The sequence below is a fragment of the Rhineura floridana genome, chromosome 3 (genome assembly GCF_030035675.1).
Source record: "Rhineura floridana isolate rRhiFlo1 chromosome 3, rRhiFlo1.hap2, whole genome shotgun sequence".
NCBI classification, from domain to species: domain Eukaryota; kingdom Metazoa; phylum Chordata; class Lepidosauria; order Squamata; family Rhineuridae; genus Rhineura; species Rhineura floridana.
The window spans coordinates 12,210,272-12,229,632 of NC_084482.1; the positions used below are offsets into that span (position 1 = coordinate 12,210,272).

Genomic DNA, 19,361 nt, shown 5'->3' on the forward strand with positions numbered 1-19,361 from the left:
GACGTATACCCATGCCAACTGAAAATAGGCCCGCAACATTTAGTCAATCAGTTAAATAAGTTTTAAAACATTGTGACAACAGGTAGTTCCAGTTAAACGAGCAGCAAGTTCTTACATTTTAACAATTATTTTAATACATATTTATTAAAACTGCCGACAGCAAGCACCATCTTAAAAACGATATTCCTCCTTGTGTTGTGACAGGCAGAATGCCCCTAAGATGTCTGTTCTGACATATGCATACATCATCTAAAAATAAAGTATGCGTCTTAAAAAAACCCAACCATATATGCAGCTGAAATTCATGAAGCAATTAAAATTCATGATTAACAGACTAGGCTCGTTTTAAATTGGGTGACAGCCCTAGGGGGAAAACTCTGTAGCTTCCTTTGGTTTGAGATGAAGGTGGCTCATGCCACAGCTGGTACTCTCTTAGAAGAGGCATTTTATTTTGTGAGAGATGGGAGAAATGTCTCATAAGTTGGTGTTTGCAATCCATAGTTTATATACACTTGTCCTCTGAACAATTTTTAAAAATCTGCTCATTTATCAGTAGCACTTTTTTAACTGAGTAAAACTCACCCACATCGGCATGCTTCAGAGCCCCCACGTCATTGGTCCCATCCCCACACATCAGCGTCACGTAGCCAAGCCCTTTCAGGGTTGTGATCACAAACTCCTGCAATGGGAAAACAGAGTCATGGGACCTGCGACCCTCGGCTGAAATCCATACCATCATTAAGATGTACAATCTTTTCCCAAACATGTAAACGCTTGTGGGTTAATTATACGGCAGCCGCTCTGTCCTCATTCCACAGGAAGATGAGCTGGGAACAGCTGGCTGCTTTGCCTCATGAATTCAGTTGCTTTGGGGTTTGTGGGAAAACAAGGGGCTAGACTGGGCAAGTAAGGGTGTAAGGCATTAGGGATACTGGAAAGGAGATTGCATGGGCGTATAGGGAAGGCAAGGGTCCACTCAGCCGCAGACCTTATCTTTTCTACTAAAGGCCATGCACTCCGCTTAGCTTTGAATCTGTGGCTCCAACATGGTAAGAGTTAAATGATACAAAATAAGTATAGGCACATCTGGTACTGGATCGGCTGCTGTCAGTAAAAGAGGGAGCATGCTTCTGAGTTACACCAAAGTATTCTAAGAAGCAAGTGAAAGCCTGCACATCCTTATACGAAGAGATGTTGCTCTGATAAAAGCATACTGGTTTTTTTTCATTTCTTTTGTTGTTATTATTATTAGTACAGCTGTATTCAGCACTTGACTCCAAGGAGCTCCAGGAGTATATGTGGAGTTTTCCCTAAGTGATGCTCACAACGATCTACCTGTGAGGCAGAGACACAGTGACCGGGCTCAAGGCCAGCCCATGAGCTCTATGGCAGATGAGGGATATAAAGTTGAGCTTCCCTGTCAAACACTATTTCTATTCTCCCTCTCAAAGATTTCAATATTCCAGGTTGCAGGCTGTCAACTTCTTCCACTGAGCTATAGACTTGTTGCTCTTTTACTATGTCTTTTTGCAGAAGTATATGAAAGAGAATGGGTTGTATCCAAAGTGGTACCAAGTCAGGGTCCCATCAGGGCAAAGATTTCTGCTTGTGCAACAGGACTTCCACCATTCCCCCCAGCCCCCTAAATCTGTGTTATGGGCTCCCCCAACTCTCTGGAGCAGATCTGGGGAGGGCCCAGGGCATGTGCAGGGAGAGGGGGGGGAAGTCCCACTGTGCAAGCAGAAGTCCTTACGCTGACAGGAGGCGTGAGAAGGATACCACCCAATGCTCCTTTGCTTTAAAAAAAATGCCCTTCCCCTCTGTATTTATTGGCTTCAAGACAGGTGGGAAGCAAAGGAGACTAGGGCCATAAGAATGCGGCAATGGGGAAGCACCTCTCACCTTCTGCTTGGGTGCGACGCGTGCAAAGACCTGCACGTGTGGAATGAGCCTAAGCAGCATTTGGGAGTCTGTGGCCTGCAACTGAGAGAGCCCCTCCCCTGTGACGCACAGGTTGTGGTTCCCGGTCAGCTCTTGCAGAGGACGTGGGATGATTGGGAGAGTGACGGTGCCGCTGATGGACTGCCACTGCCAACTGCAACCTGGAATAGAGAGGTTCAATTAAGCGGGAGACAAGCACATGGGGAGGGGTTGCCTGTTCGGCAGAACTAGCCCAGGGATGAGAGCTATCATGGGCTCTGCCCCCATGCTTCGAGGCCCACATCTTCACTTCCTCTTGACATTGTACCCCAAACAAGCCTTTGCCTATCACTCCTAACCCTCCCGCTAGGTATCAGCCATTCCCAGTTGCTTCCATAGTCTCCATCACAAGTTTGATACTGGAGATATGCATACCTACACAGCAGTAATTTACAGTAATAAACTGGCCATCTCAGGCTAATAAACGTGGTTGTTTATGTGCAAATGTTTTAGCCAACATCCTCAGAGTCACAGAGCACTGGCTACTTGGTGTGTTATGGGGCTCTGGCTGAGCAATCCTAACCATGTCCTCTTAGAAGTCAGTCCTACTGAATTCAATGGGGCTTATTCCCTAAGTGGCATTAAGACCACAGCCTAATTCCTCTCCAGTTGAGAAGCTATTTTTCACTAGTTCATTCCTGCCTGGACCAGGCTTTGGCTCACAAATGTCATTCCAGCTGAAAAAAAGTCACTTTCAATACAGAGAAACTTTAGTGCTCTTGGTTGTATGCAAACCTTATTTGTTTCTTAAATGCTTATCCAATAACCCAACCTCAGATTCCCAACGTGGCTATGATAACAGCTGACAATACATTAATTTAGTTGGCCTGTTCCAGTAAAAACAGATGGAATTCTGCAGTCCAGCCATTTCCAAACTATGTGCCTGGGTGAGCAAAGCAAGGGGTCCCTTGCAAACATACCTGACAGTCCTCAATGAGATCATTAATAGTAGACAAGCGTTCCTACATGGGAGCTTGCCCATCTTTACTTAGCTGCCTTGCCAACCACTGGATGTTTTCTAGGATGTATTCTCATGGGTTAACAAGCAATGCCCAAGAGGCCTGGACAGCAACCTGCATGACCTGAGTGAGCACCCTACAATGTACCCCAGAATCTTTTACAGCGCACAGATGTTTCCTCACCAAAGCGTTCCCTCAAAGGCAGAATGTTTAAAACCCATTTCCCTAGCCCTGTGCCACGCAGAGTGCAGGCTACGTAAGGTCACTGACTTGTACCTAGCCCCAGGTGCAGACTATCCCAGATCGGAAACAGTGCATCAGTTCTGAAGCCCCCTCTGCTCAGAGTTGTGGCAGCATCTGCCTTCCCTCCCTCCCGAAGCCCCTTTACCTTTGTTACTGGGTGGCTGCAGAATGAGCGTCTGCTCCTTTTGGGTGAAGTGCAGTTCCTGGGCCACATGGCATGCGGTCAATGGGTTGTCGCCTGTTATCATCACTACCTGAATTTGGGGGGGGGGGAGAAGGAAGGCTCATGTGACATTCTTATAAGGAGGGACTGGCAATGCAGTGCACGTGTGCCGCACAGACTGAGCCCGGTGGCATTGGAAATCTGTTTTTGAATTTAAAAAAAAAAACCAGAAATTTTCACATATCACACATTTAAATCAACGTGAAAGGCACACTGTACCTCAACGCACGTTCTCTGCTGAAATGTATGCTTGTGTGTGTGTGGTTCTGGAAACACCTTTTGATAGAGGAAACAAACCTCTCATCCTGAGCCACAGGCAGATCAGAGCCTATTTTGGCAATTCTCCAATATCACCACTGGACACTGCAGACGGTATTCAATGCTAGGCCTACTAAGAGTATACCCACTGAACAGACATGACTAGGTTAGGTTTATTAATTTCAATGGGTCTACTCTGAGTAGGACTTTGCTGAATACAATCCTACAAGTTCAGCAACGGCTATAATCAATGGCTTCCAAAACAACCATCTTTTAAATCTATGTACTGATTTTTTGAGAGAACTCGCTCTGTTACAGAAGGGGCAGTCTGTTTCTTCTTCTCCCCCCCCCCCGAGATGTATTGTGCAAGGAGAGTTCTTGCACCCTGGAATGGTCATTTAGCTGCAATAACTAAATGAAACCTCCCACGTTAGAAGCAGCGTGTCTCTGAATGCTAAATGGGAGCAATCGGCAGGGGAGGGCTACTGCCTTCATGCCCAGCTTGCAGGAATCCCCAAAGCATTAGAGTCGTCCAGTTGAAGACAGGATGCTGGACTAGTCAGACCTTTGAGCTGATCCAGCAGGGCTTTTCTCATGGTTTGCATTCTTATCTTTGCTGCAGCAGTACCTCTCCGGAGCACTGTGCTCGGTTATTAACTTATGTGTACACAAGTGTGAGTGGTTTTCATTGGGCAAGCATGGGGAACCTCCCCTCTCCCAGCCAGAGGATTGTTAAAAAGCATGATGGAGGCATTATACCAGGGGTTTGCTGTGTACGGTGACAACAGAACTTCCCTTATTCAAGTTCAAAGCTGCAGCAAAAGGGAAAGTGAAGATTCTGGTCAAGTGGGAAGAGTGGAGGGGGAATGGAAAATAGGAAAGCAGATGGCACTGTGCAGGCTGGCTCATCAGCTTGCCTAGGATTCCCAGGTCTGTGTCTTCTACTACATCCCAGCCAGCACGTATGTCTGTTTCACTCACACGATGCGATGCGTTGAGGATCTCACGGATAACTGGCTTGGAGTCCACTTTAAGGGGGCACGAGACCACAATGAAGCCCACAAATCGCAAGTCACACTCAAGGGCCTCCCGTTTTATCTCGCGAGCCTTTAGGCAAGAAAAAGAACTAAGGTTAGCACGTCCATTTAAATCCAGATGCCCCAGATAAAGAAACCTCCATGGAAATGTACATTCTGTTTCCAGGGCAACCCTCTGCCAGTAGACAACACCACGGCAATTGCTTTGTAACCCTGCGACGTCCATGACTCACACGGCAATCAGGCGTGTTGGAAAAGAGCATCCAGATTCCATCTAAACCTGTTTTGGGGAGAGTTCGGGCTGGAGACCATTTACTACTTTCATTCCGTGCTTGTCCCAAGTTAGGAATCCACCTCCTCTTAAATGCCAGCTGGTTTTGATGAGATGACTGTGTCGTGGAAAATCCAGCCCCCTGCCTATGGAAGCCCATTCCTACCAACTTGTGGACTAGTCAGCTATCGTCCTTTTCCATTGGTTTGATCAGATGACTCCTCCCAGATCTTACTGCCCTCCCCACGTTGCATTCACTCCAACCTTCTCCACTCTCCACCCCTCCAGCCCAACTGATATCTTCCGTCACATCATCTCTCTCTCTCCACCACATTCAAAAACTCATTAAACGTCAACCAAATCCCTTCGTTTCCTCCCCTCTTCCATCTCTTTGCCTTCTGCCCTTGTAGTCAGTTATGCCCCTTCCTCTAAAGTTATCAGAACTTTTCACTTCTACACTGCAGTTACCTGATAAAAGCCTTTGCTAAACCACCCCACATTGCCTGCACCCCCACTGCCCACAACCTCATTTGTCAGTTCCTAATTGCTCCCTCTATGCCGCCTTGTGCATCCTTTGAAGACTGTAAACCCTTCAAGCAAGAGCCAGGTCACTTCTGCGTTCAGTACGGCACCAGTACACTGAATAAGATTTCCAGCAAGGCTGCCTATATTACCCTTGCCATGTGAAAGGCAGCCCTGTTCTCCTCACTGAGAACACTCAAGGCTCTTTCCTAACCTAGGAAAGGAAGGGGGCTTCAAAGTCATACTCTGAGCAAGGAGACAGTATTGGCTGGCTTGATCCTTGTGTCTACCTCTAGTATGGCTAACTTTATCAGGACCTCCCCTCACCCGTCCCTGCTGCTGCAGGGATGAGACTGTGCTGGGACCATCAAGGGGCAAGCATTTCCACCTGCCTTGCCCCACCCCTCTGCCTGGGCCTTATCAGGAGGAGCTGCAGGCTGAGTCATGCTGCTGCAGGGATGGGACTGTGCTGGGACCATCAAGGGGCAAGCATTTCCACCTGTCTTGCCCCACCCCTCTGCCTGGGCCTTATCAGGAGGAGCTGCAGACTGAGACATGCTGCTGCAGGGATGGGACTGTGCTGGGACCATCAAGGGGCAAGCATTTCCACCTGCCTTGCCCCACCCCTCTGCCTGGGCCTTATCAGGAGGAGCTGCAGGCTGAGTCATGCTGCTGCAGGGATGGGACTGTGCTGGGACCATCAAGGGGCAAGCATTTCCACCTGCCTTGCCCCACCCCTCTGCCTGGGCCTTATCAGGAGGAGCTGCAGGCTGAGTCATGCTGCTGCAGGGATGGGACTGTGCTGGGACCATCAAGGGGCAAGCATTTACATCTGCCTTGCCCCCCACCCCTGCTCTTAGTGACATTTTTCTGGGGACTGCCCTTTACCAGGAAGATGAATGCTTTTGGTTTGCTGCTCCTGTTTTTTTAGAGATGTTAGGACTTCGTTAGTTTGATTTTTTTTTTGTAAATTGTATTGTTTTTATTTGCATTTTGTATTTGTATTTTTATTTGTGTGTAAGCCGCCTTGGGGGCCTATTTGGCCGAAAGGCGGCCTAGAAATAAAACATTACATTACATTACATCCAAGCTGGTCAGGAACTTTAGCCGCCAAGGAGAAAGAGCTGCAGGCATCCTGACCAGGTGGCTGCCCGTCCTGCCACAAGGGATGGAATGCGGTGTGCATCGGAGGGGGAAGGAGCTTGAGCTTTTATCCTCCTCTCCCCCCCTGAAGGAATGGGCATGTAAGCCATCACCTGTACCAGGAATGGATAACCGTTCACCCTCCAGATGTTGCTGGATTTCAACTCCCATCATTACTGACCATTGGCCATGCTGGGTGGGAGATCAGCGACATCTGGAGGGCTCCAGCTTTCCTATCCCTGATCTATACATGTAAAATGTTCCCCTGCACCTAGCCAGTAATCTTTTCTCCTTGCTTTGAAAACAGGACATCAAAGTCTGAGAGGCCACGGATCTGGCACCCGGAGATGCACCTCCCATAGCAACAGGCTCCCAATGGAGCATGCAGGCTTGTACAGGCCAAGGGGAGAAAAAACCAAAGCCTACCTGCTGATGAGTGAGGTGTCCCAATTCCTTGTAGCCAAGTGCCAGGACCCTGGCTCCTTCCCGGGAGATCTCTGTGTGGATACCATTGTAGCTATTTGGGCACTGAGAGAACTACATAGGAAAAAGAGGGGCAAAAAGGGACAGTCACACACACAAGCGTGTCCCACTGCAAACCACAAGGGACCAGAACGGCAGAGCTAGGTCAGTCTCAGTCTTGGAGAAGGAAGCTGAATGTTGGAAGATTTAGGACAAAAGGAAGTGGGTTTTTTTTTACACAGCACAGACTAAACTATGGAATTCACTCCCACATGCAGAAGTAATGGCTGCCAGCCTGAATGGCCTTAGCAGTGGCTGAAACAAATACAGGGAGGGGAAGGCAGCAAGTTATAGCGGCTGCAAACTTCCTTCAATATGGGAGCCAGCATGTTTGTGAACACCATGGGGAACATGAGTGGCAGAACATGCTGCTGGGGAACATGAGTGGCATGATGCGCTCATCATGTCCTGCTTGCAGTCTTCACAGAGGCATCTAGTCAGCCACTGTGAGCAGAGAATGCCAGACTAGATGGGTCTGATCCAGCAGGGCTCTTCTTATACTCAAAGTCCAGCAAAACTCCTGTTCAACAGCCATGCGGTCAAATGGCCAAATATTGTTTTGAGAATTGAGTGGCTCTCACAGGCATTTAAGTGCACTCTATGTATCTGATCCATAGTTAACACGGAGTGCACGTGAAACTTATATTGTATGCTTTTAAGCTGTGACCATTTGGAATTCCCCCACTCTAGTTATGTGGCACATTTGGGTCTTTCTGTCACTCTTTGCTATCTTCAGCACGCTGTCCGATCTTCCCAGATATTCATCTACAACTAGGACAACCTTGGACAAATGTGAGCACCTTAGCCGCAAGGTCGCCATCTTCTCCATGCCCAATCCTGCTCAGGTTCCCAACATTCTCTGCCTTGGTACCAGCCAATTTCACGGCAATGGAGATTAAACCAAGATATAAAGTCATGCCCATCATCCTTTGCTCACCATTTTGTGCAGCGTCTCCGGGGCCCCCTTCACAGTTGCAATGTAACACAGATCAGTGGAGCCGACCTTCTCGTAGGAAGCCAAGACCGACATTCTTTTCAGGGCACTGGCAAAATGAAAGCGCTGGTGAATTTTCAGTCCCTGAGTTTTAATACTTCGGGGGAAAACTTTCTCATCTGGAAACAAAGAGATCGGGAAATCCTGAAAGGGTTCAACAGCACCACAAGCAGTATTCCTCCCTTTGGGCTCCCTCAGGGGTGGCAAAGGGGCCCTGTGCCCACAGTGTGCACTATGTATCAGAATGGGGGACCGCTAGCTCCTCCACCCTCACAGCCAAGGAACATAACCAGGCCATTTCGGTGCAAAAGTGTTTCTGAAAATGTAAAAGCTGCCAAGACAGACCAGCTGGCTATTCAAACACTGACCCACGACTAGTACCAAATATTGTGACAGAAATTTGTAGGGAAACCCACAAGGCATTTGTAGAAAAATGCTCACTCAAGAGCTGAAATCTAAGGGGACTACAGAAAAAGAGGATGCAGATGGCAGGCACACCAGTGAGGGTTGCGGGGAGGAGGGACAGAGATGACGGTGACTCAAGATCATGAGCAAGGATTAAGCAGAAATGCAGGGCAACACAAGCACCATCCTTTCAAAATCCCCAGATCTTTATGTAGAATCTGATTTCATATTTTCAAACTTACCATGAGAGCTAGAGACTTGGTTTAAGAAACAATGGACACAAATTGAATGCCTTGATTCTCAAAAATGTAAGTTCTGTGCCAGACACTGCACAGAAATTTACCTTTCCCCTCTAATTCTTAGTGTTTTCATTCTCTCATCTCCTTTTATGTAGCTGCTATTTTGAGGAACATTTGCACATTTAAGGTTGCCTTTAAATTGCCTGTTAACAACCTATTTACATTGCAGTAACCCATTAACCTTCTTTCCATTTCCAGATGTAGCTCATGGAACAGGAAACGGCTAAGTTGTCATGTGAGGGAGCCTTAAAGGAAACAGCTATCATGGGACAACTGCAATAATCATGGGTAATAACATGAAAATTTGAATGCACCCACTCTTCTTGTTCAAATCCTGGTTACGGCAAAATGGCTATGGGCAATCCCATCCTCCGTAGCCCAGCTGCCCTCCAGAAAAGCTGTCTCACACCTCTGCTTTTAAGATGCTTGTGAACTTGCAGAACAAGGAGCAGGAAGAAGCTGCTTTGCAGCTCAGATGTTAAGAAAGTCTACCTTTGGTCAGAGTCCATTCCACAGCCGTCAGCATGGCTTTCTCCAGAGGGTCACCCACCAGAGTCCCATCATCCAGCTGCATCAGAGAGTGGCATGTGGCGATGACTCGATGTGTTTCGACAGGAATGTCAGACACGGGGGTCACCTCTTTCCCATCTCTGCAGCAACAGCGGAGTTTACACAGATGAATTACTTCAGCCTAATTAAACCTTAATTCACGTTAACTCCTGGTATCATTGTAAGTTCAGAAGGAAGCAGATTATTATTACAGTGACCATACAGTCATCAATGTGGAACTGAGCATTAGATAGTGGCTGCATTCAATTACTCTATTTCCAACCCTCTGTGCCAGGAATGAGAAAGCTGCAGTTCTCCAGGTGTTGTTGGACTGCAACTCCCATCAGCCCAAGCCAGTATGGCCAGTGGGATGACAGAAGCTGCAATCCATCTGGAGGGCCCAGGTTCCCCATCCCTACTCTAAGCCATGGTTTGGAGGATCAGGAGTAAGCAACAAATGCTCCCTCTGCGTCCTCTCTCGTGCATACCTCAGCAGAAGACTTCCTGGTTTCTTCAAACCACAGTTTGCCATGAACACCTGAACTGGCAAACTATGGTGTGAGTGATCACTTTAAAGGGCTGTATCTCAATCAAGGACCATTTTATGATTAATCCATGCAGACCTCTCTCCTCTTTTTAAAATCTGGACTGATTGTGATTATTCAAATCCCAGTCCTCAAATCCCAGTCTACTCTATCACTTACAAAATGTTTTTCAGGACAAAAGCAGCACCTGGGCCTGGGATGAAGTGCTCCGACAATTAACTCAGATCAAAATAAAAAGTCCTTGTTGTGGAAGGGAAATCAGTCAGAAGTGTAGTTTTGTGAATGGCTGTTACCAGCACCTTGCAGAAGGTGGAACTTCGCAAGGTTTATTTTGCTCATAATGGAAACACAGAAATCTAAGGTCCCTAGCTAAATGCCAGTAAACTGTGTGCAAAATTATCTGGATCAGCAAAGGTACATGGGTCTCTGTACATGACTCTGCGCACCATGATTCTGCAGATGTACAGAAAAGCCACAAAAAAACCAGCCACAGAACCCCACTTCACTAACGATCTCGGCTTCCATTAAAAGAGATATTATACGTCTAGGATAGGACGTTCGCTGACAATGGCTGGAGAAATTTCTGAGGCCAGAGAGGCAGCTGAATACAATTTTCAGAGGTCAGAGGATGAGGCTTCAACGCCCTGAATAACTTATTGTTTTCTCCCATGCGTAGCATAAACAGAATCGTGCAAAGCAAGACCAACTAATGTAAATTTGTATGAGCCAAACTGACTGAAGCATTCAGCTTTTGAGTTACACAGTGTGGGTTGCCTTGATGCAGAATTCTGATTTTTTAAAATGTATTTATGTAAGCAAGAAGTAGACAGCTGCCCTGTTTAAATATCTCTCTCGCTGCCTCAGAACGCAAGCAGTGTAAGGGAGAGCATGCACAAGTCAGGGAGCTCAAGATTGTTCTGAACAGCCTTTCATAGAATCATAGAGTTGCAAGGGGCCTATAAGGCCATCAAGGCCAACCCCCTGCTCAATGCAGGAATCCAACTTAAAAGATACCCAACATGTGCCTGCCCACTTGCCTCTTGAATGCCTGAGGCCTCCAGTGTTGGAGAGCCCACCACCTCCCTAGGTCATTGGTTCCATTGTCGTACCGCTCTAACAGTTAGGAAGTTTTTCCCTGAAGTTCAGCTGAAATCTGGCTTCCTGTAACTTGAGCCCATTTTTCTGTGTCCTGCAGTCTGGGATGATTGAGAAGAGATCCTCTCCCTCCTCTGTGTGACAACCTTTCAAGTGCTTGAAGAGTGCAATCACATCTCCCCTCAGCTTTCTCTTCTCAAGGTTAAATATGCCCAGTTCTTTCAGACTCTCCTCAGAGGGCTTTGTTTCTAGCCCCCTGATCATCCTTGTTGCCCTCCTCTGACTCTGTTCCAGTTTGTCTGCATCCTTCTTAAACTGCGGCATCCAGAACTGGACACAATACTCAAGATGAGGCTTTCTTAAAGTGTGGTGTCCCAGATGGCCCAAATTCTCTCACCCCAGACCTACCTGAGCCCAGCCACACCCCTCACCACTAGGTTGTCACTGGTGAGGGTGCCGGTTTTATCGAAGCAGCAAATCTGGACCTTCCCTGCAAAGGGGATGCGGAATGGTTCTGTGCAGTAAACATCTGCAAGACAACAAAGAGACCATGTGACCATGCAACATCAGCAATCTCTATTTTCTTCCCAACCCTACCCCGCTCATTGTGGATAACAATCTAAATGGTATCTTCCTCTTTGTGTAAAGACCTCATCACTACAACCTTCCCTCTCCAAACAAAGAAAGAGAGGTAGCATGTGCATGCGTACACACACGCAAGCAAGAGAGGAAAAGGGCACAGGGGATTGTATCCAACAAAATCACCCCACTTGTGCAACTGAACTGCCCCTCCCTCTCCTCTCGCCGTGCACTCCCTGCCAAATCTGCTCCAGAGGATTAGGGGAACCCCCAAGAACAGATCTGGGGGGTAGGCAGGGGGAGGAGAGGGAGGGGAAGTTCTGTTGTACAAGCAGAAGCCCTTGAATGGAATGACTTCATTGGCTACAACTCAAGATGTTTGACAAAAGACACCCTTGCTCATGCTTACTTGACATGCAATATTAAGGTGTGGGGGTGTATCCATCTATCAGAGGGCAAAAGTAAGAAATTTCCATTTGGGCAAGAACTGAGTGGCCATGTAAAAGAAAAGGTTTCTTTCACTAATAAGTTTTTTAAAATGTATATTCTAGACATATTTTATTTTAAATCTAGTGTCTATGGGTGATATTCAATGAAATACTCGCACTACTGCAAGAATTAGCACTAGCACAACAGGATTCTCTCCCTCTCTTCCCCCCGTGCCATCCCCAAATCTGCTCCAGAAGGTTGGGGGAATCCCCGGAACAGATATAGGGGGTGCACGGGGGGGGGGAGAACATTCCACTGCGCAAGGAGAAATCCTTGTACTGACTTAGCACTAAGCTGAATAAAATTTTGAGATCTGAGGCCAGACGGTTGCACATTGCCAACTGGAAAACACAGCAGCAGTCATTTTGGTTGCAGCTGGACAGCAAAAGGAACTGAGCAACAAAACAAGGGGCACTGAGAACTATGGGCTGCATTGCCCTAGCGACGGCTCCGGATGTCTCATGGGAGGAGACTGAAATCCACAAAATTTGTTGGTAGGCATTTGAAACCAAGCAGGTGTGGGGCTGAAACCTTACAAAATGTGCGGGAGAGGAGGAGAAGGAGACAGGGAGCGATTAAATTTTTTGCCCATATCTGAGGTCCATGGAAAATTGAGAGGGAATCAATGTAGGGCTTGCAATACCACTCTATCTAGGTTGACTATTATATAAGCAAATTTTAATGTTGCACTTTAAGGCCACAATATTCAAATGTTGTAGAACACAGTATCCTGAAATAAGAAGCTATGAAGCTGCTCTGAACTTGAGGGTAGGACAAGCTGTAAAATAAATAAAACAAGGATGCTTCCTAGAAATGCAAAAATGTCACCAGTTCTACACACTGCAGTTTTAAACCATGCACCCTCACGTCTTGATGAGGCTTAGTACTTACACAATTTGGCAAGAGCAATGAGTGAGGTGTTGACGGCTAAAGAGAGTTCAATGGGGAGTTCAGGTGGGACAACTGAAGTGAGGATTAAAGTGCATTCCAGAAACAGTTTGTAACGGTTCCTGCTGGGGTCCTTGGTGCCTTGGGAAAAGAAACAGACACACATTTATGCCATTTTACTGCTGTACAGATCGCTAATAAGATACGACTTCAGAGCAATACTTCCCAACCCACAAGCTGAGGAAAGCTAATGCGCCACAAAAGAACTGCTAGTGTGCCATGAGAAAGAAAAGAATTAAATCTCCTGTGATCTCAAAGAATCCACCCGCAGAAGAGGCTGCCTGCTGCATCTCTATGATTCACTGTCCTAGAGAGTAACGGATATACACGGCTTGAGTCCAGGCTGTCAGACCACATCGCCCTCTATGTGCCTGCCCGGGCCCTGAGATCCTCAGGAGAGGCCCTTCTTTCAATACCTTCATCTGCACAAGTACAACTAGTGAGGATATGAGATAGGGCCTTCTCGGTGGCTGCCCCTAGGCTTTGGAATTCCCTCCCTAAGGAGATAAGAATGGCCTCTTCCCTGCAGTCCTTTCGTCGACAGGTAAAAACTTTCTTATTTCAGCAAGCCTTTGATTCCGAAGGTGGCTAAGGATAGGCCCAAAAGGAGTTCATATTGTTCTTGCTTGTTTATTTAATTATTCTGATTTTATAAGTATAGTTTTTAATTATTAGAAACAGTTTAATGCTATTTTAAATTAGAGTTCATTTTCTAATGATATCTGTCTAGATTTATTTATTTATGTATTATATGCTTTTAACTTTGGTAGGTTTTAATTGTATGTGTTTTTTATCTGGAAGCCGCCGTGAGTTCCAATTTGGAAAAACGGCGGGGTATAAATAAAGTTAATAATAATAATAATAATATAGCAGAGCAACCCATCATCCAGGAAAAAAACAGCCCATGCAAGACTCTAACTCCTTTAACACTAAGGTGGTCATACAGCTTGCATGTTTCTTCCATGGAACCCCAACCTTGTGCCCTCACTGATACTGCTTCCACACCTAGAAGAACATCATCAAGATTCCAGAAGCTAAGAATTACCTTCAATCCACACATACGCTGCAGCCGCAATGGCAAAGATGAGCAGGAAGAGGATGAAGATGAAGGTCTCCAAGTTGTTGGCTGTCACCCGCTTCACACCAAACAGGATGGTACGCAGAAGTTTCCCCTAGGAGGGAGGAACAGTTGTCAATGGGAGGCAGCTATGACCTATCTCAGAGGAGTCGCTGAGAGAACGCAGGGCACAAGGAAATGTTATTACTTGCTTCAAAACTCAAGGCAACGAGACGGCAACAGAAACAAGAGTTTTACGTTTTAGCTAGTCCCCACTGCAATTCAGTTCAGTGTTAAGAAAACTACTACTGCCCTGACAGCTAAACAAATTAATCCCTGAAAAAATAAATAAATCAGATTGGCATAAATAAAACAAAACAGTTTTAGCAAGACTGAAAGCTCTATCTAAAAGTTGTGGAAATTTACTCTTTACGGCAGAAGCAAAAGGTTCCCAGAGCTTTTTTATAAGATTAGCTATCCTAAGATGAACAGTCCTTGCCACTCTCTTCAGAGTGCTTAAGAGTTACACGGTTCATCAGAAGCCTGAAGGAGGCAAATACGAATCCCTAGATCAGCCTTTCCCAACCAGTGTGCCTCCAGATGTTGTTGGACCACAACTCCCATCAGCCTCAGCCAGCATTGCCAATGGCCAGGAAAGATGGGAATCTTTCAACAACATCTGGAGGCACACTAGTTGGGAAAGGCTGCCCTAGATAATCAAGGGCTCCTAAAAGTGGGGCTACATTTCCCATATTGGTAACTTAATTATCCAGACAAATCTTTGGCTCCTTGGGTCTCGAGTCAGGTGGATTTCTCCCAAGAGGAAAATAAATATGAACACAGGTTTCTGTTAGCTCACTTAAGTACAGTGGCTCAACTCTTTCCTTACCTGAGATGTATTGAAGCCTGTCCTCAGAACGTAGGCCACACACCCATTATCAACGGCTGTAAAGGGGAGTAAAAGGACTGTATTAATCTGAAGAAATGAGCAGCTGAACGTGTCAAGTTGTGTAACCCTTCCAGAGAAATCCTTCAAACACGAACACTTTGGTACCGACTGCTATATTGAGCTAGGACAAATCATCATTAAATTTAGAATGGCAAAAGCCAGGGTAGGAAGATGCAACATGCAGGGAACCAGCCCAAGCTTACATAGTGAAGACGACACCCATGCATCAGTAGATCCATCATATTATCTCAGTCTCTCTCAGGGTCAGGCAAGGCCTCTACACTATTTTCAGGAAATATTTTTCTGGCCCTTTCCTCTCTCTCCCTTTTAATATTTTTTTAAATGATATTTTACTGATTTTTCTTTAATACCCTCTGCTCTGCACCACACCATATTGAAACCTCACTGTTACTGTCAGAAGATACATACTGTTCAGAAGGAATAAATAATATAAAATTCTGTTCTAAAGGAGTTACTCAAATTTATCCACGTTTGGCTCTTTTGCCGATTTATTTGTTTTAGAATAAAAGGCTAATTCTATCAGCTGAATCACCCATGTAGCTTCACACCAAACAGGATTTACTGGGTCCTTCCACTTTTACAACTCTAACTGTTCAGCCAGCACCAGTGTCTGAGCATCCGCTTGATCTAAGTCCAGCAGTTTCTAAACAGGTACATATCCTAAACTCAATGCTAGAAGTGATGCATTTAAACTTGGCACCAAGTAAGTTCTGTCATATATGGGGAAAACATTGGTGCCATGTACCTTTCCTATCAAGAGGTTATCCTCAGTGCAGATGGTAAAGGGGTTATTTTGGCTCATACTAGCAATGAAGAAGATACTAAACTGTTGTAATCCGGGTGTGGGGAACCTTTGGCTCTCCAGATGTTGCTCAACGATAACTCTCATCATCCCTGCCATTGATCATACTGCTTGGGGCTGATGAAAGTTGTAGTTAGCGACATCTGCAGGGCAAAAATTTCCCCACACCGCCATAATTGATTCATTATGCACATACTGGGCATGTACATACGTTTCAGGCCTGTGCTGGCTTTCTGCGGTGGGATGTGTTGCACAACTTTTGTTCCCCCGAAAATGATGTGCAATCTGGAATCCACCTGCATGTCCAGGACATGTTCTGCGTCTAGCTCCTCAACTGGTTCCTGAAAGAAAAAACACACCGGCATTTGGGCATAGATAATACATGGCTAAAGCATGCCTCAGTTATTCTGCCTACATTGGAAGGCGCACAACCAGACCTCAATGACCTACTCTGTATCTGCCTTCGTTTTCGCTCACACAGGAGAGAATTACGTATATTATATAGAGTGTTATTTTAGCACAAGAGGCTTTAAAATCCAGGGACCAAGGATCTCTTTCTCAACTTGGGACGTCTGGGGCTGCTTCTACAGCTGTAGAGAGCACATCAGATATGTGATTCAAAAAGGCTTCCTGTGCTTCAACTCAGGGAAAAGTGTGCCCTCTGGACTGCATATGTGGCAGCATGCATATTTTTTCATTTCAGGTAAAAGTAGCAGGAAGATGTAGGCTTTCCCCTGGAGACTATCCTACGTTTGGATATCACTGGAAGTATTGCAAGACTTTCTATCTAGGCTGTCTTGATTTAGATAACAGATGAAAGCTGGAAGAACAGTGGCAGAGCACTGTTGCGTTTTGCTGCTTTTTAAACTGGATCACTTTGCTTGGTGGTTTTTTTAAAAAAAATTAAATGTAAAACATGTGGCTTCACAGAAAGCTTAGAGATGACCTGAAAACAAAAAAGGATACATACAGGAAGTGGAAGGAAGGCCAGGCCACAAAGGAAGACTACAGACAGGTAGCATAGAATTGCAAGGATGTTGTCAGGAAGGCTAAAGCTGAGAATGAGCTGAGGTTAGCGAGAGATGCTGAAAGCAACAAAAAAGCTTTCTTCAGGTGCAGCCATAGTAAAAGACAGAAATGAAATGGTAGTACAGCTACTCAACGAGGATGGCAAAATGATAACAGATGACAAAGAAAAGGCAGAAGTCCTCAATTCCTACTTTGGCTCAGTCTTCTCCCAAAAAAGGGTCTATGACCCTCCTGGGAAATGTGAAGTTGAAGGGGCAGGATTGCAGCTTGAGATTGACAGACAGATGATCAAGGAAGCTCGTCACTTTGAATGAGTTCAAATCTGCAGGGCCTGAAGAACTGCATCATAGAGTATTGAAAGAACAGGTTGAAGAACTCTTGGAACCATGATCATCTTTGCAAAATCGTGGACAATGGGTGAAGTGTGAGATGACTGGAGGAGGGCTAATGTTGTCCCTATCTTCAAAAAGGGCAAAAAGGAGGAACCTGGGAACTACAGACCAGTCAGCCTAACATGAACCCCTAAGAAAATTCTGGAGCAGATTATAAAGCAGTCACTTTATAAAGCACCTTGAAAACAATGCAGTGATTACTAGAAGCCAACATGGATTTATCAAGAACAAATCCTACCAGACTAACCTTATCTCATATTTTGATTGGGTAACTTCCCTCATAGACTGTGAGAATGCTGTGGACATAATATATCTCACCTTCACCAAAGCTTTTGACAAAGTAATAATAATAATAATAAAATTTTATTTCTAGGCCGCCTATCTGGCCGAATTAACGGCCACTCTAGGCGGCGTACATAGACTAAAATATAACATAGAGTAAAATATAACATATAATACAAAACAACAATAAGTATACTCAATCCAAACCTACCCCCATCATACAAAAATTTAAACTAAATTAGACAGAGGTCTCGAATGCCTGCCTAAAAAGCCATGTTTTCAGTTCTCGGCGGAAGCCTGTCAGGGAGGGGGCATGGCGGAGATCATAAGGCAGAGAGTTCCAGAGGGCGGGGGCCACAATTGAAAATGCCCTCTCTCTGGTCTGCACCAGCTTAGCTGTTTTGACTGGTGGGACCGAGAGAAGGTCTTGGGAGGCTGATCTCGTTTGGCGGCCTATCTGGTGATGCTGAAGGCGTTCCTTTAGATAAACTGGACCAAAACCGTGTAGGGCTTTAAAGGTTAAAACCAACACCTTGAATTGGGCCCGGTAAATAACTGGTAGCCAGTGCAGATCTTTGAGTACTGGAGTGATATGGTCTTGGCGGCGGCTGTTCTTGATCAGACCTGCCGCCGCGTTCTGTACCAGCTGTAATTTCCGGACCGTCTTCAAGGGTAGCCCCACGTAGAGCGCATTACAATAGTCTAAGCGAGAGGAGACCAGGGCATGTACCACCCGTGGGAGCAGATGATCAGGGAGGTAGGGTCGCAGCCTTTGTATCAAATGTAATTGATACCAAGCTGCCCGGCTCACTGCCACGACCTGAGCCTCCATGGACAGCTGGGAATCAAGAACAACACCGAGGCTGCGAACCTGGTCCTTCAGGGGCAATCTTACCCCATTCAACACCAGGTCAAAATCACCCAACTTCCTCCTATCTCCCACAAGCAGTACCTCGGTCTTGTCGGGGTTCAGCTTCAGCCTGTTTCCTCCCATCCATTCACTTACGGCCTCCAGGCACTTGGAAATGGTATCCACAGCCATCTCTGGTGAGGACTTAAATGAGAGACAGAGCTGAGTGTCATCCGCATATTGGCGGCACTGCAGCCCAAATCTCCTGATGATGCCCCCCAGCGGCTTTATATAAATGTTGAATAGCATGGGAGAGAGGATAGAACCCTGTGGCACACCACAATTGAGAGCCTCATCTCCCAATGCCACCCGCTGGTGCCTGTCTGAGAGATAGGAATGGAACCACTGTAAAATAGTGCCTCCTATTCCCATTCCCCTCAGGCGATCCAGGAGGATACTGTGGTCTACGGTATCAAAAGCCGCTGAGAGGTCCAGGAGGACGAGGAATGTAAGTTCACCTCTGTCCAACGCCCTCCTCAAATCATCCACCAGAGCGACCAAGGCTGTTTCAGTTCCATGTCCAGTCCTGAAGCCCGACTGGAATGGATCCAAATAATCCGCTTCATCCAAGTGTGTCTGTAACTGAGTAGCCACCACTCGCTCAATCACCTTGCCCAAGAATGGTAAATTGGAAATTGGGCGAAAGTTGTTCAACTCTTGGGGATCCAAGGAGGACTTTTTCAGAATGGGCTTTATTATTGCCTCCTTGAGGGCTAATGGCATTGCACCCTCTTCCAAGGAAGCATTCACCACTGCCTTGATCCCTTCGCTCAATTTCTCTTTGCAGCTCACAATGAGCCATGTAGGGCAAGGGTCAAGCAAGCACGTGGTTGGCCTCACATTAGAGAGCACCTTGTC

The 19,361-nt window shown here is 46.2% G+C and overlaps 1 protein-coding gene across 1 annotated transcript in view; it reads right to left on the reverse strand.

Moving 5' to 3' along the window:
• Positions 1–19,361, reverse strand: part of ATP13A1 (ATPase 13A1) — a 55,404-nt gene that overhangs the window by 12,555 nt on the left and 23,488 nt on the right. The window contains exons 8-19 of the mRNA XM_061614480.1: positions 16,102–16,231; positions 15,008–15,063; positions 14,107–14,233; positions 13,005–13,142; positions 11,454–11,574; positions 9,349–9,506; positions 8,096–8,271; positions 7,063–7,173; positions 4,645–4,770; positions 3,328–3,436; positions 1,903–2,102; positions 583–679 (exon numbers count right to left, since the gene is read on the reverse strand). Coding sequence (XP_061470464.1) covers positions 583–679; positions 1,903–2,102; positions 3,328–3,436; positions 4,645–4,770; positions 7,063–7,173; positions 8,096–8,271; positions 9,349–9,506; positions 11,454–11,574; positions 13,005–13,142; positions 14,107–14,233; positions 15,008–15,063; positions 16,102–16,231 — 1,549 coding nt within the window. The remainder of the gene's footprint in view (positions 1–582; positions 680–1,902; positions 2,103–3,327; positions 3,437–4,644; positions 4,771–7,062; positions 7,174–8,095; positions 8,272–9,348; positions 9,507–11,453; positions 11,575–13,004; positions 13,143–14,106; positions 14,234–15,007; positions 15,064–16,101; positions 16,232–19,361) is intronic.